The following is a 20502-nucleotide window of genomic DNA, read 5'->3' on the forward strand; positions in this document are numbered from 1 at the left end:
ACCATCACCACCACCACCATCACCCTCACCACCATCACCACCACCACCATCACATCACCACCACCATCACCCTCACCACCCTCACTACCATCACCCTCACCACCATCACCCTCACCACCATCACCCTCACCACCATCACCCTCACCACCATCACCCTCACCACCATCACCCTCACCACCATCACCCTCACCACCATCACCCTCATCACCACCATCACCCTCACCACCATCACCACCATCATCATCATCACCACCATCACCACCATCACCATCATCACCCTCACCACCACCACCATCACCCTCACCCTCACCATCATCAACCAGCGTCACTCACCGCATCGCGGGGCCGTGCAGGGGACGAGCAAAGGGGACCCACCGCTGGGGTCTCGCCACGGGGACTCCAGCGAGGGGGTCACCCAAGGACCGGGGGGGGGTCCTGGCTCCGTGCTGCCACCCCGAGAGCCCCGTAGATCAACCTGGGCGGCTCAACCCACAATGCACAGCGCGGCCCTCCCTGGCGGTGACGCCGACCACGAGGGGGCACTTTCTCAAAGTGCAGCCCAAAGCCACGCCCCCCCCCACAGCCCCCACCCCCTCCCCACCGCCCCCACCCCCCTCACCGCCCCCACCCCCCCCAGAGCCCCCACCCCCCTCACCACCCCCCCACCCCCCTCACCACCCCCCCACCCCATCCGAACCCCACCGCCCCCACCCCCCTCACCGCCCCCACCCCCCACAGCCCCCACCCCCCTCACCGCCCCCACCCCCCACAGCCCCCACCCCCCACAGCCCCCACCCCCTCTGAATCCCATCGCCCCCACAGCCCCCACCCGGCCGGAAGGCGTCTATGGGGCCGTCCATAAATGACGTCACGCAATTTTGGACGATTTTTGACCCCCCCACCCCCTCGTCACACGGCGTCAGAAAAAGTCAGACCCCCCCCTCCCCTCAAATGACGTCACAAAGCTCTGACCCCCTCCCAAAACCATATTTACATTTTGAAAATAAAACATGCTTCAAACCGCTTTAAACTATTGTCATTGTAGTGCGTATTTAATATGGCGATGAACTCTGATGTTGTAGGAGTGTCGTTATAACAATTAGTGTTGTTATAGCAATTCAATATTTATTTAAAGTTGCACATTTTGATGTGACGTCACATTTCTCAAACCCCCCCCAGGTGCATGACGTCATTTATGGACGGCCCCTATTCGCAAAGTGCACCCCAAACACGTCTCTGGGTGCGGCGTGATTGGTCGAGGCGTCTATTCTCAAAGTGCACCCAAAACAAGCCTCCCCGTGCGGCGTGATTGGTCGAGGCGTCTATTCTCAAAGTGCACACCAAACATGCCTCTCTGTGCGGGAGTGGACGAAGATGAATATTCACAAATGCACCCTCAAAACCATCCACAATGATCCGATATTATTGCACGGATATACTTAAGCTGGGCGGTTGGTGGTGGCGTTGCACGTGGCCTCTTAATCCAGCACTGTGGAAGCAGCGATGGTTGGTAAATCATAGGCGCAAACAAAACCCTGGCTTGCCAGAAGGCGGTGGACTCCATCGGGCTCCCCTCGCCTTGCGTGGGTTTTCTCCAGGTGCTCCGGTTTCCTCCCACACGTATCCCCATTCATTAAATAGACTCCTAATGCTTTCATAGAGGACGACAGATCTTGGGCAATTGTTGGCACCGGCTCACCCTCCGTGGTTCCTCCTCGTCCCTCGAAGAGTCGAGCGAGCGAATACTTTACAGCGGGCATGTTACGAGTTTAATGATTGCTTTTCTCTTCCTATGAATAGGCATAAAACATTTTTAGACGGTGGAATGGCAGAACAATTCAGGAATAGAACGCCTGTTCTGGCTGAAATTAAGCACCGCATATACGGACAGTACATTTATACGGTTGACCAAAAAAAGCTTTCCGTGTGGCTGCACTGTCCGCAAATGACGCGTGCACAACGCATGGAGTCGTAACCACGTGGCCACCGTCAACTCCGTGGACGGGAATCGAACTCGGCTAAGCGCGCCGCCGCTTTCCCCTCTGTCGCGAACCACACTCGATTAACGTCGTTAAATTACGACGCGTACAACATCGAAGCGTGTGCTGTCAATTTCACAAAAGTCTCTGCACAACCCGCGTCGCGTAATTGTTCAACGATTCTTTATTTTCCAAAAATCCCCAGCATCAACAATGAGGACGGAATCAGCCCAGACACCCAAAACCAAGTATTAGACCCACGTGTAGGAAAGAGCCTTGCAGCATCACAAGGAATGGGCCCCCAGTGATCACACACCGCTGACACACATCCTATTAAGTGCAAAAACAATTCCGTGACACGAAATAATAACATAGCTCGAGTTTGTTTTTGATGAGCCTTTCGAAAAATCCCCAGGAAAAACCCATACACGTCAACGAACACCACTACACGGGTTTGATGAACCCATCATCCGAGCAGGGGGGGGGCAGGGGAGGGGTATGGGGGGGGGGGCTGTCAAACCCAGCAGGATTTGGCCGGGCCAAAAAACTAAACAACTTCATATGGTATTTTGATCCAAGTTTTAAATTACTTTAAAGTGTCCCTGTAATATTCCGAACAGCCTCAGTTTGCCAAGAAAATAATCCTGCAATTACACATTATATGTACATCCTTGCTTCCAAAGATCGCCCCCAAACCGCTTTGCCACAACCGCGCGTGTGACCGATGCACGCCCGTCTCTCTCGCCACGCGATTGGAAAAGGACGTGGAAGCGAGCATCGTGGAGTGAACGACAGACCGGGCAAACGCACCCAAACTCACCCATCAAACGCGCTCGTTGCTGCAGCCCGCTCGCCCCCTTCATTCGCGAGCTCCCAAAACCTTGGGTGTACACCCACAGGGCGCGTCGACGGAGTGGGGGGGGGGGGCTTGACCAAGAGGCATTGGCTCCTCAAACCTTCCTTGCCTCCTGAATGTTTCCGCCTTCTTCAGCTGCGAAGTCGTCTCGTTATTACTGCCTCCATACCCGCTGCCCACACACGCATACAGACAAGTTCCCTTCGCTCTCGCAGATGCGTTCCGAGAAAAGGGAGCACACAAAACGGACCCGCACTGGAAGATGGCTACGTACGTGTGTTGAACTTCTTTCGCACCGTACGTAGCCAGCCGTGCAAATCGGAGCGGAATAGCGCATACAGTACACACGCAGCACAAAAGCAGTGCTGCCCCACGTCCGACCTCAAAGCCGCATGTCGAGCGAATCCGCACCGCACAATCCAGCGAATTCTTTGAAATAGGTTAGCCGCGTATACAGTGCGCAAAATCGCACGAACCGAACCCGCACAGAGCGAGGGAAACCTGCACCTATGCTCCAAGTACAACCAAGGTATGAGTGCTCACAAGCAGCAAGGGTGAGTGGGCTACATCCAAGGGCACATGACAGCGGCGACACCGGGAGCCTACCTACCAAGCCACCCCACCCCTCCAATCTCTTCTCCCGTCAAAGAAATGCTTCACATTAAAAACCCACGTGACTTACCCCGTGGCCCGGTGGGTGGCGGCAAATTGAAATTTACACCTTTCATGTAAAAATTTACTTCTTATAAATGTTAATCCAACTATTTATATAAATGTATATAATTTGTATTATTTGTGTAACTTTGACGTTTTTTTTACTGCCCCTTTTCCCCTTCAGATTCCAGCTCCGAGGACAGCCCGGTCGCCGGGTCCTGGGAGAGTGAGCGCGACGGGCCCGACTCGGACTCCGTCACCCCCACCACGCTGCTCGACTCGCTGCCAGCGCTCGGCCCGCTCGCCCCCCCGCTGCTGCTCGTGCCCCCGCCGCTGCTGGTGCCCCCGCCGCTGCCCCCGCTGCTGCTCGTGGCCCCGACGCTGCCCCCCGTGCCGCTCAGCTCGGAGGGCGTCGTCCCGGCGGGGCTCCCCGTGGCGGGCGAGCCGCCCGGGTCCTCGGCGTCGTCCCCTCCTTCGTCGCGCTGGGCGACAGCGCCGACCTCGGCGGGCGAACCGGGCGAGCCGGCAGGGCGTTCCTGGAGTGAGGAAAGCGCGGCGGGAGGAGTGGGGATTTGGTGTCACGTGGCTACAGGCAGCGGGCGGCGGCTCCCGCACGTCGCTACTCACCGGCGGGAGAGTTGCCGTGTCGTGGTGGGCTTGCGATTTCGATGCAAGGAACCAATTATCTGTCTGCCCACTTGCACGCTGGATTTCCCGCCTTGGCGTCCATGTAGCATTGACATGTAACACTTGTACGTCAACTGCGTCATTTATAACTGGTGAACGGATGGATCGTTACGCGCACCGATTCATGGTGCCTTGTTCCTGCGAGCAATGCCAAACTCACTGCGCTGGCCCAGGTCTGGCCCGGTTCAGCACCAGGGTGTGCCGTCAGTCGACATTGTACCGTGAATCACGAGGATCTCTAGGGCTGCCCCCCCCCCCATCACTCCCCTGCCCTCCGCGTTCGCAGCCAGGGGAAGTGATCTCAACAGGTTCTTTATTACCAAGCTGAACGCAGTCAACCATCAGTTTACAGCAACGACACTGAACTCAGCCATACCCACATGCAAATTAAGCAACGCGCACCGCACGCACCTGATGGTTGCTCATCACGGAAAAATGCACCGTGGGGGGCGAGGGGGGCGCGTCGAGCGGAGTGGAGTTGGGTAAACACTGGCCTGAAAACCGTGTCACGTTGGGTAGTCGATAATGACTTATGGAAAGCTACAGAAGTGCACGCGTGTATATTTAACGTCTTACGCGCGGCCGTGAACCGCGGTGTTGACGTCACGAAGCACGGTTCGATTGCACATTGACCCCTACGACGTCGCGCAGGTTCCAGGGTGGGGGGGGGGCGGCCCCGGCTAGAAACACGTCGGACCGGTGGGGGGGGGGGGGGGGGAAATGGCAGCCTGGCAGCTCCGGGCTAAACTCAGCCGGGAGCTTTCCGTGGTGCAGTGGCCGACATCGTGGTTACGGTTCGTGGTGCGGTCAGCGTGACACCGCGGTCGCGGCGGTTGCGCGAGGACGCGTGCGCGCTGGCTGTACCGTTTGGGACGGGGCCTCCTCCACCACAGCGGAGTTGCTCTCGTTCTGCTGCCCGGCCTCCGACGTGTGCGACGAGTGCCTGAAGAGTTTCTGAGCTGCGGGGGGGCAAGGGTTCAATCATTTTACCGGTCCCTCCGATCGCCGCTGCCCACAATGGCAGAGCGGACAGCGGGCACCGGCACGAAACACAGCGGCTCAGCCAAACGTCGCGGCGAAATCGCTGCAGCGTCATCAGGGGGTGTGGGGGGCACGGGGGGGTGTCAGGGCCAGGGGGTGGCGGTCTCACCGGAGAGGTGGGAGTGTCTTTCCGATGTTGGGGTCACCGGGGGGGTTGCGTGCTGAGTCTGCATCTTGGAACTGTACGTGCTCTCCGTCGACTCCAGAGCCCCTACCCAGTGAGAGCACCACCAGAGTCAGCACAACCGGCACCGCGGCCGGCACCAACACGACCAACGCCAGCGGCAGCCTCAGCAGCACCGTCGGCCAAACCCGTGACAGCAGCAACAAGGATCACAGGCAGCAGCAGCAGCAGCACTCCAGCGCAGAAGACGAGTGAAGTTATCGAAGGGAGTTCAAAACATGGACTGGAGTGCCGCTGGATGGGAGCACACGGTGAATGGACGGGCCCCTTGCGGGGACAGCGAGCGTGCGGACACATCCATGCGTGCGTACACATGATCGTTCGCGTGTACACATGATCTGCGTGCGTTCTCGCTCGTACCGGCCATCAGGTTGAAGGCCTGGCCACGCATGGAGGCGTGCAAGGGCGACAGCCAGTTCAGCACGGAGCCCACGACGGGCAGCTGCCTCAGCACGCCCTGCGCGGTCACACACGGAAACACCCCGGTCACACACGGGAACAGGCGGCGACGCACAGTCACACACGGGAACACCCCGGTCACACACGGGAACAGGCGGCGACGCACAGTCACACACGGGAACACCCCGGTCACACACGGAAACACACACGGGAACACACACGGGAACACGTGCGGTTACACGCGGAAACACACGGGAACATACGGTCACACACGGTCCCACACTGTCCCCCGCAGTCACACATGGCCACGCGTGGTCACAATCGGCGATGGGCGCGAGTGCCTAACACGCTGCCCTGTAACGGGGTCCCCGGTGGCTCAAGGCCCGCCCCCCCCCCGGTGGGATCGGGTGGGCGGGCTGGGCGACGGCACCTCTGCAGCGCTCCCTACAAGCGCACCTCCTGCATGAGCTTATCCTGGCTCGCCTTGCGCAGCTGCTCCTCCGCCTCGTGGATTCCCTTCTGCACCATGTCCGCCATGTTCTCCAGCAGCTGCGGGGGCGACACGACGGGACGTTATCCCAAAGAGGATCACGGAATCTTTGATTTTATCCTGGAGAAATCCTCTGAGCTGTCTTGCTCTTTTTTCACAGACGTCGAGCAGGGGCACGTCACAAAGTTACAACAACAGACAAACACTTAGCAGGCACACGGGAACGGACGAACAAAGCTAATGTCTAAAGGCTTTCAAACCATGCTTGGAGAGCGCTACAAACAGCCGCTGAACCTGAACGCGGAGGAGGGGGCAGGTGGATTACAATGACGCATTCGACGCGCGCTGTTTAACGCAGAGGCAAACGTCACGCTAAGGCGCGTGGGTGGCCGGCGTTTGCCGCGGGCGGCTGCTGTACCGTGGGCCCCGCGACAGTTCCTGACCTTGGTGCTCTCCTCGACCTCGCGGGCCGTGTCGGCGATCGTCTCCACCAGCGCGCGCACGTCCACGTCATCCGCCACCATGCCCACGTACACGCCCGCCTGGCCCCCTGCGAGCACGACGACGGAAACGACGACGACGATAACGCAACGGGTTTCATGTTATTATTATAAGCTAAACTATTTTTATTTTACCAGGTAAGGCCCACTGAGCTGTATAGCTCTTTTTCAGAAGCGACCTGGTCATCACAAATGATAGCTCAATTAAGTGGCTTCATCATCGTGTGGAAATTTATTGCAGCCAATTACTCGGAATGTACGTCGATTCTAAATGTGGAGGGAAAACCCGGAGGACCCAGAAAAAAACCCACGCGACCATGCGGAGACACACACAAACTCCAGGGTTAGGATGGAACCGACGACCTCCTGTATATCAGGCGAGGGAGTTAACATCTCGCCAGCGTGGCGACTCACCGCCACGGAACGGGACGTCGGAGCCCAGCTCCACGAGCTTGCGCAGCGCCTCGGCATTAACGCGCTCCGTGTCGGCGCCCCTGCGCGCCGGGTCCACGTCGCCCATCGTCAGCTCGAACCTGTGGCACACCGCGGACCACACACGCCACTCACATCGCTTCCCTACATACACACGCACGCCACGCATGCCACTGACATCGCTTCAACACATACGCACGCACGTCACTCACACCGCTTCAACACATACACACGCACACACACCACTCACAGCGCTTCCCTACATTCATACACACGCACGGCACACTGATCACATCGCTTCCCAACATACCCACACGCACGGCACACCGCTCACATGAGTTCCCCTCTACTCCACATACACTGACACACACTGACACACCGCTCACATCACTGTGCGTGTGCGACCCCCAACGCGTGCAGATGCCCGCGTGCCGTTGCTCACCGCACGGCGCCCAGGCCCGCCCAGCCCGGCTCCTCCAGGTAGGAGAGGCTGGGCTGCGCGAGGGCCTCCCTGCGGAAGAAGTGCCGCAGCCGCAGCGTGGCGGCCATGACGGGCACGGCGGCCCCGAGAGCCTCCACCAGCGCGTCCACGTGCTCCACCGCCGTGCCGAGGCCTGCTCGCCACCGCCACCACCGCCACCGCCACATGAGAACATACACAGAAGTACACATATACATATTCGGGCACAGGGAGTGACCAACAACCTGTATCGGCCTCATCGATGGAAGGGGCAAGAGCTGTTGGCGACACAGCAGGAGCTACATGTGGGGATGGTTGCCATGTAGCCGTGGTGGTGGTTAGTACCACGTGGTGGCGGTTGTTGTTGCTACGTGGTGGTGGTGGTTGTGATTGCCATGTGGTGTTGACTGCTGCATTATGGTTGTTGCTGCGTGACGGTGGTTGTCACGCTGTGGTTGTTGCCGTGCGCTCGTGGTTGTGGCGTGGCGATTGTAGCTGCGTGACTGTGGTTGTTGTCGTTGTTTAGCGTGCGGTAGTGGCGGTGGTTATTGCTGTGCTTGCCGGCGGCGCAGGAGAGGGGGCTGAAGCGCAGGCAGACTCCGACGTCTCCCAGCTCCACAGCGTCCACGGCGCACGCCGGCGCCGCCCGCGCCAGCTCCTCGCCCAGCTGGCCCGGGGTCAGGAGACGACGCACAAACACACACGCGCGCGTGTACGTCACGGCGTTATGACGCTGCACTGTGGATTTCCGAGCAGCTGAGAAGGTTATCCTGGATCCCTTATCCTGGGAGCACCCCATCCCCGAACCCTGACCCCCTTCCCGAGTGGTGCCGCTGCTGCTGCTCACCCATCGATTGAAGGCGTCCATCACGTCCTGGTTCACGTCCTCAGCCGGGTCCCGCTCCGACGCTGCGCACGGTGTGGCACGGTGTGGCACGGGGTGACACGGGGTGGCACAGGGGTGCCGCGGGCAGGAGTTAGCGACACGAGATGGCTTTCCAACCGACATCACATAGCTCACACAATTCTATCCCCGTCGTGCTCGAGGCATCACGTCACGATATTTCATTCATTAGGAAAAATCTCGCAGTGAAGTGCATGCGGGCGGGGCCCTGCCAGCGGTCCACTGGCGGGGCCACACGGGGCGGCCGCGCTCGTCACCTGGCTGCCACGAGTCGCCCGCGTACTTGAAGAGGACGACGGGAGAGCTCAGCTCGTCCTCCACCAGCGTGCGCACCCCGGGGACGAGCTTCAGCTTCTCGATGAGCCGCTGACTCTGACACACGCAGCAGCAGCAGCGGCAGCAGAGAACCGCGTCAACACGAACCCCTCGGCTCTGCCACACCGCCGCTTAGCTTCTAGCAACGGTCGATCGACGGAGTTCGCTCGCGGACATGGGGCGCCGAGTTGCGCTCGCTAAAGTTGGCGATTCCTCGCGCCAGCGTTCGCCAAACTCGAGGGCTGGTCGGCCGCGGGCAATCCCCGCCCACCACTACGGGATTTGCGTGGATTGCCGTGCATCGAGAAAAGAGACTCTAAAATCTGTGCCGCTGGGGTGTGGTGTTGCGCAAGTGTGTCGGTGTGTCGGTGTTGTGCGGTATATTGCGGTGGGTTGGTATATTGTTGTGGTGTGGTAGTGTGCTGTGGTAGTGTGCTGCAGTGGTGTGGCACGGTACTGTGTGATGTGTGGTATATTGTGGTGTAGTGGCAGGGTGCGATAGAAAGGTGCGGTGACACGGTGGTGCAGTACAGTGGTGCGGTGCGCCGTGGTGGTGGTGTATCGGTGGTTGGGTGTGGGTCGTACGAGCGCGGAGGCATGCCGCACGCGCTGCACCACGCCGTCGTGGCCCAGCCGCTGCAGCGACAGCCACAGCGGCAGCGCCCGCAGCTTCTCCACCGGCTGGCACGACGCGAGACCCGCCGCCAGCGACTGACATGCACACACACACATGGCACACAACACACACGGCATACACACGGATGATATGTCACACACACATGGGGACACACACACACGGTGCACAGACACATGCATGCAGGATATATGTCACACACACGTGGGACACACACAAGCGGAACACACATCACGCACGGGGAAAAATGCACACGGACACACGCGGGAATACACAAGGTGCGCATGGCACACGGACACGCAGCACATGAAGACACACGTACAGAGTGCCGATGTATTGTACGGAGGCATGAGAGAGCTGGGATGAGTGTGCCGGGCGTGGTGAGGTATGCAGGTGAGGCGCTCACCAGCGCGGGGTCGTCATGGCGATATAGCGTGACGGCTGGGCACGCCGGAAGGCCCAGCCAGGGCCCCGGGGTCAGCGTGAGACTGTCACACTTGACAGCGGCCTGGTCGTACGAGCACACACGCACGCGCTCGTGAGCACAAAGACAAAGATCCCCCATATAGCCTTTAACAGACTGTTAGGGCAAGTGCTGTTAGCGAGCACCTATGAAGGTCGGCACGGCACACGAGGGGGTGGGTGACCAGTACCACGCCTGGCCGCCTTTGTCTCCCCAGCGGGGATGCATACACACCTCACCAGGTACTCAATTGAGGAGACCTAAGGGAGGCCCAGGACCGGTTCAAATAATCATCACCGGTGTTGGCCGTGAGTGGGAATCAAATTCAGGTCGCCGGGTTCATAGCGCAGCGCGCTCACCGCTACACTAGCGCTCCCCACACACACCCACATGCTCATGAGCACACACGCAAGCACACACGCACGCACAGAGAGGGTCACTGAGGGTTTAGGTGGAGGGGGAGGTGCTGGGGAGGGGGGCTCACCAGCACGGATGACGAGACATACCCCAGCACCAGCGTGGCGAGATTCACCCTGCGAAACGCACGCACAGTGAGCGAGTGGCACGCGCCAGACAGCACGCTGCGAGTGCGGGGTTACGGTGTTGTGCGCTATTGCGGAGGTTCGGTGGTTCGGCGGTGCGTGCTGCAGTAGCGTGGCGGTGCGGTAGTGCAGCCGTTACCCCTGTGCGTGCAGCCACAGACCGTGCTGGTCGCACAGCTCGCGGAGACGCCCCAACTTGTCCGTGTGCCCCGCCACCGGTGTGCCTGCGCCACGGGGGGGGGCAGGGGTGGGGAGAGAAAGGTGGTGGGGGGGGTTCGGCGTTCGCTTCCCCCTGCCAAACACTCCGCCACCGAGGCTCCGTCGCTCGGAGCCGCCCGGTTCGATTCCCCTGACTCACGCGGGCAATTCTAGAAGCGAGCTCAAATGCTGAAGGCGGATGGGAGGAAGCAAGAAGGGAGTGACGGGGGACGAGGGGAGGGAGGGAAGAAGGGTGGGGGGGGCAGCACCTGCGTTGGCCACAAGCAGCAGGGGCAGCTTCCCCGAGGAGATGTCGTCCTTCACCAAACGCTCCAGCGAGGCCACGTCCTGCTCGTACACGCACGCACGTACGTTAATACACGCGCACACACACCACAAAGCATGCGCACACACACGCACTTTAACAGGAGACACAGTCGCATGAAGAAACACTGCCACGCTCACATAAAACCCACAAAGCGTGCAAAGTTGCGCACACACACACACAATTCGGTGCACTGCATGAATTGGAGTGTGTGGTGTGGGCAGGCGTGTGGTGGTACGGACAGGGTGCGTGGTGCAGGTAGGTTGTGTGTTGCGGGCACACTGTGCGGGCAGGGCAGGGCGGCCCCGCTGGTGCCGTACGCACCATCTGGTGCTGGGAGCCGAAGACGGTGTTACACGGCACGGTGCACAGGCAGGACAGTGGCAGTCCCAGCTGCGCACGCACACACACACACACGTGTAATCATACACATCATCAGTCGACGCATCGCCACGTGCCAAGGGGTCATGGCTTTCTCAAGGGCCATGGCCTCTCAAGATCGGTTTCATGGCGGGGGGGTCTTGCCACCCTCCCCCCCCATGAAAGACCCCCCCCCCCCTCCCCGCCGCGAGCGCTCACACTCACCTGGCGGCACAGGTGCTGCGCAGTGCCCGGGCTGGCGGCGGCGCTGACGTAGACGACGGGCGGCTGGCGCGTGAGCGCCTGGAAGCCGTCCGTGGCGTAGTCGTCGTAGCGCGAGTGCAGCGCCAGGCGGCACACGCGCAGCAGCCCGTCGTGCTCGTCGCCGTGGTAGTAGGCCGAGCCGTTCTCGAAGCTGCGCGCGCAGGAACCGAGCGAGCGCGAATCCGCGCCTCCGATTAGCGCAGTTGGCTACGTTCGGTGCGAAAGAAGTTCAGCGTACATGCCAACCGAACGGTAGGGTAGAGAAACACACGCCGTGGAAAGTTCCACTCGGCTCCACGTCCTCCCCGTACCGCATCAGCGCCGAGGAATGTTGAAAATCCCCGAGCAACGTTTGACGATTCTTCTTGTCATTATTTTTTTTTGTTAGAGCTATGTCACACGAGAGCTGAGCTCTTGCTAAACAACGACACGTCGTATTTAAAAACTCTCGACATTCCTCTGGTTTTGCAAAATCACCGCCACAGTAGCGAGATGTTAACCACCTCGCCTAGTATGCAGGAGATCGTGGTTTTGATCCTGACCCTGACACCTGTATGCCTGGAGTTTGCAAGTTCTCGCTCCCCATGGTCGCGTGGAATTTATTCTCCGGGTCCTCCAGTCATTCCCTCCACATTTAGAATCAACATCATGCGTTTAAGAGCATTTGGCTGCTGTACATTTTTCCATGTCATATACCTCGTAACATATGGGAGGAGAGAGGAGAGCTGCGTGTGTTGGTTGAGGGGGATCCCAATCGATTGACAAGGTGGGCTTCCCAGGGGGCACTGGGCCCTGGGCATGTGCGGGGGTTTGTCTAAGAATGGATCTCGAGTATTTTTTGAAGTCTGCCTCCTTTCCTTCATGCGTGCACCCTAAGGTGGTCCAGAGAGGCTGGAGGATCCTAGGAGTTGTTGAAGAAATGGTTTTAAGTGAATGGTCATTCAAACTGGACGTACGTTGAGGACATGGGAGGGTGAGGGGCTTGGGCTGGTTTGTGTCGCGGGGTCAGTCGGGGTAGGGGGGCGGGGTCAATCAGGGTAGGGGGCGGGGTCAGTCAGGGTAGGGGGCAGGCTAAGTCGGGGTGGATTCAAGAGACAACTAAAATCCCTCCGATGGCAGCAACAACAGAACAACAGATCACTCTTGCGGGCCAACCTGTGTGTTGTAGTAGTTGTTGTTGCGGTGCATGAGGATTTGCCCGAGGGGAGGGAGGGGAGTCTCACCGGAAGAGGCGGCAGAACCACAGCATGGTGTCGGAGAGGATGCGTGTGGTGAGGCGGCGCAGGCGCTCACGGGGCAGCACGGACATGTAGGCGGCGAGGCTGTGGCCCAGTAGGGCCACGTGGGCGCCGTCTCCCCCGCCACTCACCAGTCTGCGCCACGGCGGCAGGGGACGGTCGCAACGCGGCACGGGGACGCGGCGCCAGCACGCACGCACGCACGCGCGACTCGCGAGATACAGACGCGACTCGGAGGTGCAGACGCGACACAGAGATCGACAGGACATGGAGACAGGCACGACACGGAGATAAAAAAAACAGCAACACCTCAAATCCCGCCTGCACAACACACAGAGCCTTTCGCTTAGACTCCGTCCATTCAGTCTGATCTTGAGCCCTCTCCTCCTTCACATCGTCGCCGACCGTTTGTCTGCGTCATCTCGATTGCTCCAACGCACGGCGGTGGCCAGAAGTCGTCGCAGCCACAACAGCACCCACCCCCCCCCGCCCCCCGCTCGCCGCCGGGGCCGCCAACATTCAAGTGTCGCGCGCGCAATGGCGACAAGTGAATGGGCGATGAATGCAAACGAAACGCGACCGTTTAGTATTCCGCGGGAGAGGACCGCGTGCACAGCACGTCCCCTCTGTAAGCCTCCATTAAGCGGGCATCCGCTAATTGCGCTAATTGGCACACGCTTTCCGAAAGGTCACGTGACTGGGCTGCCCCCCCCCAATCCATCCACCCCCCCACCCATCCACTCGTCACCCCCCACCCTGCCCCCACTACGCTCCAAGCCGAAGAGGCCCAACCTCTCCACGCGGCGGCGGGGCGATCAGGTTTAACCGGAACAGACGCGGGAAATTAGGAGGATCTTCAAAAAAAGAAACCCCAAACCAACTCGACCCCGGACATTGCTCGAGGCTACACGTAGCTTGTTTAAATACCGAGGGCCCAGCAACCGCATTAACCGCACCCACCGCAACACTTGTAGTATTTTGTTGCGATTACTGCCGACCAGAGACGCGACATCCGCGGGCACGTCCCCCCCCCCGCCACCTTCCCGCGCGGCTCGATGAATCGTCACGACGTGCGCCCGCCTGGTTTGTACCGATTTTCCCTCGTTCTCGCGAAAAATGTAACTTACAATTCGCTGATTATTTTCATCAGACACAAATAATCTAACCCTGCACGCGTGACAATATGCACATATCATGAACGTAATTATTATAAATTTTTTTTTTATTAATTCGATGAATCGTTACTTTTCAACCGCTTTCCAAGCACGCGCCCCCCCCCCCCCCCCCCGTCGCCACTTCCCAGGTGGACGTCGTTCCGGCGCGCCGGCTCACCCTGCCGGAGCGGAGTCGCCCTCCTCCCCCTCCTCCGCGTCGTCCCCGTGGATGAGTGTCTGCACCAGCTCCAGGATGCCGCTCACCGTCTGCCCGCTGGAGCCGCGCAGGACAGCGTCGGGGGGCGGGGGAAGGAGGTCAGAGGGCAAACGGAACTAGGGTTGGTGGGGGGGGGGCGGTGGTCAGAGGGTAAAGGGACTCAGGAGGGGGTCAGAGAGGAAAAGGTCAACGGTGCTGAGAGGGCTCGGGGTACCTGCTCTGCAGCGGCCCGGGGATGTACCTCCGGTTGACTCCGTCAGTCTCATCTCCCGACCTGGCACACGGGGACACGCGCGGCTGTTAACGCACACCTCCTCGCAGGTGACCGCGGGGAAGTGCACGTGTGCGCGCTTGCGCAGATACACGTGTGTAAGCGTGCGTGTGCACATAGCCTGGCACAACCGCCGTGGTGACGTCAGCGCCACTGAGTGGTGAATGGCGGTTGTTGTTGTTGCGGGTGGTGTGCGTCAACACGTGTGTGCGTGCACAGTGTGCGTGTGTGCCCAGCGTTCGTGCGTGCACAGCGTGCGTGCACAGCGTGCGTGCGTGGTGCACACCCTTGCCTGTCCCCGAGCACGCGGATCGCCTCGTTGAGGCTGCGGCCCATCGCTGCGAGCGCTGGGTCCACAGCAGCCTGCGGGGCCACACACGGGGGGGGGGAAAGGGGGGGGGTTTGCAACTACATAAAGCTCAACACGTGACTCACCGCAACTACACGTGGCTTAACACGACTACAAACAGCTCAACACAAAGTGTCCATCGGAGGTGGTGACACAACATGGCCTCACCATGCCTACAACACAGAGCAAGTCCTGGTGGTCAGCCATCCAAGAACCGGGCTCAACTATGCGAAGCTTCCAAGACTCCCAAATCAAATCCCCGATGGATTTGACGATCTCAATCACCGTCTTCAAGATCTCCTGGATCCGCCCTTGCCTGCCTCTTTCCTCTCATCTCACTCTACTGCCCCCCACGTACTCTCCGACCTCTCCCCTCTCATCTCACTCTACTGCCCCCCACGTACTCTCCGACCTCTCCCCTCTCATCATCTCACTCGACTGCGCTTCCATGCACTCTCCACTCCATGATTTCTATCAAAGCTCCCGTGCAACTTTCGCCGAGTGGGAGGACGTTCACGCTCGTCAAGCATCTCCACTCGCTTCCCCAGGTAATCCGCGCCGTCAACTCTGCTCCCCTGTTCCAAGTTCAGCCTCAACACCTGCATGCGACTGCCGGCCTCTTTCTGTCGTAGTGCGGCGGTTATCAACCCCGCGCTATGAAAACTGACGACCCGAGTTCAATTCCCGCTCACGGCCAACATCGGTCCTGGGCCTCCCCTAGGTCGACTCAGCCTCAAATGAGTACCTGGTGCGGTGTGTAAACATCGCCACCCGTGATAGAATGGCGGTCGGGCGTGGTGCTGGCCACCTACCCCTTCGCGTGCTGTTCTGGCCTGCTTATGTGCTCGCTAACAGCACTTGTCCCAAGTCTGTTTAGGCTATACAGGGGGACCTTTGTATTTGTGTCTAACAGTTTTTGTAAAGCACCTGGAAAAGCTGTCGCATTTAGAATGCCCTGTAAATCCAAATTGTGTTCTTACGTCAAAATAAATCTGGATAAACCAAGGTTTGGCTAACACGCTGAACGTGCCGGGGGACGCAACAGCTGAGCTCCCGGGTCTGGAGGAGTGTAGCAGCAGCTGTACGGGGGGGGGGGGGGGGGGGTCCTGAACCCAGCCTGGAGTAAAATGTAAAACACGAAGTGAATGAAAAAAATCCTCGAACCAAACACGCATTCTCCAAGACGCTCCACAGAAAAACGGAAGGGAGCATTTATTTTATCAAGAGAGGAAGCCGGTCGTATCCATCTGGCATGATCCTCACGAGCGAAGATTGATGTACGTGACAGAACCCTGCCCATCTCCCCGTCAAAATGCTCACACTATCCCCACCGGCCGATTCGTTTCCTCCCTCTTCCTCTCTTTCCAGTCACATGCAGTGACAGGGGAGGGGGGAAGGGAAGGTCTTAGACTTGGAACAGGAGCAGGGAGTCGCCATGACAGATAAAACTATAAAAACTATAAACAGTTTTTTTTGTATATTCCCAGGAAACGTCTGCTGAGCTATTAAACTATTTTTCAGAAGCGACATGGCCACAAATGATAGCCCAACGAAGTGGCTCATCATCACGTGGACATTTATACCAGCCATGTCGATTCTAAATGTGGAGGAAAAAAAACGGAGGACCCGGAGAAAAATGCACGCGCAAACTCCAAATATACAGCAGGCGTCAGGGTCGGGATCGAACCCACGACCTCCTGTATACCAGGCGAGGTAGTTAACATCTCGCCACCTACTGAATGCCCCTCCCTCCTCCATCGAGGCTCCCGTGATCGTCGCTTGCACGGGGATTAACCGGATCGCTGTGGGGCCGGGCACAGGGCAGGCGCAGGGGCCAGCGGGCTGGAGGGAACGTATCCCACAAACCACGCCGGTTTGGGAGAGAGACCAAGTGAGATTTTCACTTGGGGTTATCTCACGCGGCCACGTAAGAAAAAGCGTGAAGACTGCAGTGGAAGTGACGTGACATTCCCTGGATGAGTTCCGTTTGCAAGAGTGTCCTGGGGGAATTGTTGTAACTTGCTGACCTGCCCTTACTGGACATCTGTGAAAAAGAGTATCATAGCTCATAGAATTCCTCCAGTTTAAATAAAGATTCTGATTCTGATAAGGATTCTGATTCAGTCTGCCAGTATGGGGCATTGATTGCTTTGTGAATATAATCCCAATTGAGTACTTGTATGTATGTTTAACTTCTTTTGCACAGTACGTAGCTTCATGGAAGCCGCGGTCTGTATCATCCTCATACCATTTATGTACCATGAAGGGTCATTGCCGAAACGTCACCTATTATATATTTTTCCTTTCGAACGTCGCAGTGTCAGTGACAATGTTTTGTTTGCTCATACCATGGGGGCATCATTTAGAAAATTCCAGTATCTGCAATTTTTTTAAAAAATATCACTCACTTATTATAGATATACGGAAAATAAAACTGAATGTGCCATCACCATCCCTGGGGCGGGAGAATAAATTCAGCTAATCGGAGAACATTCGTGACACCACCGTGGAATTTTACGAGCAATTCCCCCCCCCCCCATCCCGATACGTGGCCCAGATTTTATTTCTGTCTCAGAATTACAGTCCTAATTGGCTCAACAACAAAGCACGCTCCAGCAAAAACGCCGTCCCCGCGAAACGACCGCTCGCGATTACCAAAATATGTTTAAGTGTCCCTGACGTACGCCCGAAAATCGTGGGAACCGTTCCACTGCAGCTGGCCTACGTGATTCATCTCTGTTCCGTGGATGGGATGGATGGGGGCTGATGGAGATTCACTCCTCTCCTCTCACACGTGGAGCCGAGCCGGATATATTTCCAGTATTTGACAGTCGAGTGAGCATTGTCTCACTCGAATAAAGCCGCGCACTTATATCGTGTGAGCGAGGCGAAATCGGGTCATGGTGTAAAATAATTAATAAACGTCATTATATTTATCCAGGTTACCGAGGTCACATTGCACACACGTACACACAGAGAGAGAGAGATCGCGTGTCAACGCCTCGAAGTGACGGCGTGTTAGCAAGCAAGGCAGGTTTCATGTTCTATGCTAAGTGTGTGGTGTGTGTGGTGTGTGTGTGGTGTGTGTGTGGTGCGTGTGTGGTGCGTGTGTGGTGCGTGTGTGGTGCGTGTGTGGTGCGTGTGGTGCGTGTGGTGTGTGTTTGGTGTGTGTGGTGTGTGTGGTGCGTGGTGTGTGTGGTGTGTGTTTGGTGTGTGTTTGGTGTGTGTGGTGTGTGTGGTGTGTGTGGTGCGTGTGTGGTGCGTGTGGTGCGTGTGTGGTGTGTGTGGTGCGTGTGGTGTGTGTTTGGTGTGTGTGGTGTGTGTGGTGTGTGTGGTGCGTGTGGTGTGTGTTTGGTGTGTGTGGTGTGTGTTTGGTGTGTGTGGTGTGTATGGTGCGTGGTGTGTGTGGTGTGTGTGGTGTGTGTGGTGCGTGGTGTGTGTGGTGTGTGTCGCCGCATCGTGGCACTGATGTTCCCCGCGCACATTTGAAACGCATCCTGCACGGTAGCCATGCCACAGCCTGCGTCCCACTGGCGGCAAGGGTGGTGATGGTGGTGGTGGTGGCAACCCACGGGTTGAAATCCGCTGCTCAAGACTCATTTACAGGAGGTTGATGCTACGTTGGGATTAAATAACCAACTCCATTAACCAGACTCTTGGCTTGGTGTGGGAAGAAAGCGACAAAAACTAACACACGCATTGCTGGGTGTGTGGGGTGGGGGGTTAAGTAACACTCAAAGCTCCGCACAGATTGATTCAACAATCTATAACACCGCACTGCCATCCCTTGGCCATCCCTGCAGCCCTGGGGGGCGCAGAGCGCGGCCTGCCTGGCTCGTAACGAGGGCAGCCCGGGTCCGTGCGTGGCTCCCTACGGGGGTCCTCTTCTGAGAGCCACGGGGTACACCCCCTACACCCCCTGCACCCCCTCCACCACCCGCGCACTCTGCCCAAAGTTGTTACCCACTGGGGCAAAATGGGGTCCATCCATTCAGCCAAGGTGACTTCGGGGCCACGCACCGCGGACTCGGTAGAAACAAACAAAAAAAAGCCAAACCAGGGCCCGGATGGCGCAGACGTGCGCTCCGTCAACCCCTTGAGTCTGGGGGCAGGGGGGGGCAGGGGGGGCAGGGGGGGGGGCGGGGGGGGGGCAGCAGGGGGGGGGGCGGGGGGGGGCAGCAGGGGGGGGGGCGGGGGGGGCAGCAGGGGGGGGGCAGGGGGGGCAGGGGGGGGGGCAGGGGGGGCAGGGGGGGGGCAGGGGGGGGGGCAGGGGGGGGGCAGGGGGGGGGCAGGGGGGGGCAGGGGGGGGGCAGGGGGGGGCAGGGGGGGGGCAGGGGGGGGCAGGGGGGGGGCAGGGGGGGGCAGGGGGGGGGCAGGGGGGGGGCAGGGGGGGGCAGGGGGGGGGGCAGGGGGCCTCGCGGGCACCCTCGGTCGGCACGCGGGCCTCTAACCCGTGGACTCGCGGCCGCATCTCCCAGCCCAGCCTCCCAGCCCTGCTTCCCAGCCCTGCCGCCGCTGACCTCCGTTCCCGCCAGCCGCCCTCAGCGCCGCCACCTCGGACCCGTTCGCGACCACCCCCGTCGCTGCTCACCTTGCTGCCCGCAAACCTCCTCGCCGACGCCCTCTCGGCCTACCTGCCCAGCCAGACCTCGCCTCCCTGCCCACGTCGCTACGTCTGCTGCCACCTCCTCCCCCCAAATGGCCTTCCCTCCTGCTCGCCTCCAGCCTCCGAGCTGCCCTCCCTCATGCCTGCAATGCCCCTCTGCTGCCCACCACTTTGCTCTCATCCCCCTGCCCTGCTAATTGCCTGGCACCGCCGTGCTGAGCTCCTACCTCGGTGCAAACCCCAGGGTTGCCCTCCGCCTTCACCCGTGCTGCATTCGTACTCCTGCCCGTGCTGCCCGCCTGCCCCCTGTGCTGCCCTCCTACTGCTATACCCGTGCTGCCCTTCCTACTCCCCCGGTCTTGCCCTTCCTACTCCCCCGGTCTTGCCCTTCCTACTCCCCCGGTCTTGCCCTCCTCCTACCCCCGTGCGTGCTGCCCTTCCTACTCCCCCGTGCTGCCCTTCCTACTCCCCCGGTCTTGCCCTTCCTACTCCCTACCCCCGTGCGTGCTGCCCATGTTGCCCTCGTTACCCCGCGCTGCCCTCGCTGCTGCCCCTCTCACCTGGCGTGGCGAGGCCTCCTCCATGTCGCGTGTTTACTCGGCAACGCTTCCGCCTTCCGCCTGTCGGCCACGCTGGCACCGACGTCACCGCGCTGGCGTGACGCAAGCGCGTTTACCGTCTACGTCACCGCGCTTCGGGCGTCGTGACGTCGGGGTGAGAGTGGGACATCACCGCGCGGTCGTGACGTCAACGCGTTTACCGCCTACGTCACCGCGCTTCGGGCGTCGTGACGTCGGGGTGAGAGTGTGGACGTCACCGCGCGGTCGTGACGCAAGCGCGTTTACCGCATACGTCACCGCGCTTCGGGCGTCGTGACGTCGGGGTGAGAGTGTGACGTCACCGCGCGGTCGTGACGTCAACGCGTTCACCACACATCAACGCGACTCGTGGTGACGTGACATCAGTGACGTCACCGCGCA

The 20502-nt window shown here is 59.3% G+C and overlaps 2 protein-coding genes across 5 annotated transcripts in view; both read right to left on the bottom strand.

Annotated features, from left to right (window-relative positions):
• Window positions 1-516, bottom strand: part of LOC133340590 (protein tweety homolog 1-like) — a 30096-nt gene extending 29580 nt beyond the window's left edge. The window contains exon 1 of one of the 2 annotated variants that reach the window (XM_061548940.1): window positions 334-516. The gene's annotated coding sequence lies outside the window, so the exon portion shown is untranslated. The remainder of the gene's footprint in view (window positions 1-333) is intronic. The other variant, XM_061548941.1, reaches the window with a different exon arrangement.
• Window positions 517-2145: 1629 nt separating this feature from the next.
• On the bottom strand, window positions 2146-20179 carry PDXDC1 (pyridoxal dependent decarboxylase domain containing 1). Of its 3 annotated transcripts, none has more exons than XM_061548883.1 (23): window positions 20083-20179; window positions 14854-14930; window positions 14511-14570; window positions 14258-14353; window positions 12911-13060; window positions 11649-11838; window positions 11388-11456; window positions 11008-11086; window positions 10680-10764; window positions 10483-10531; window positions 9942-10043; window positions 9487-9612; window positions 8844-8958; window positions 8530-8591; window positions 8244-8349; window positions 7665-7836; window positions 7205-7323; window positions 6734-6840; window positions 6284-6349; window positions 5762-5858; window positions 5327-5428; window positions 5041-5135; window positions 2146-4025 (listed from the first exon to the last, which is right to left on the bottom strand). In XM_061548883.1, the coding sequence occupies exons 1-23, from the start codon at window positions 20104-20106 to the stop codon at window positions 3651-3653; spliced, it is 2523 nt and encodes an 840-aa protein (XP_061404867.1). In that variant the 5' UTR covers window positions 20107-20179; the 3' UTR covers window positions 2146-3650. The 3 variants fall into 3 exon arrangements, with proteins under 3 accessions (XP_061404867.1, XP_061404864.1, XP_061404866.1); XM_061548880.1 differs by having other exon boundaries at window positions 6257-6349; window positions 20083-20178; XM_061548882.1 differs by having other exon boundaries at window positions 6257-6349; window positions 14860-14930; window positions 20083-20175.
• Window positions 20180-20502: the final 323 nt, after the last annotated feature.

The sequence above is a fragment of the Lethenteron reissneri genome, chromosome 10 (assembly GCF_015708825.2).
Source record: "Lethenteron reissneri isolate LAM-NWPU_2019-01 chromosome 10, ASM1570882v1, whole genome shotgun sequence".
Taxonomy (NCBI): Eukaryota; Metazoa; Chordata; class Hyperoartia; order Petromyzontiformes; family Petromyzontidae; genus Lethenteron; species Lethenteron reissneri.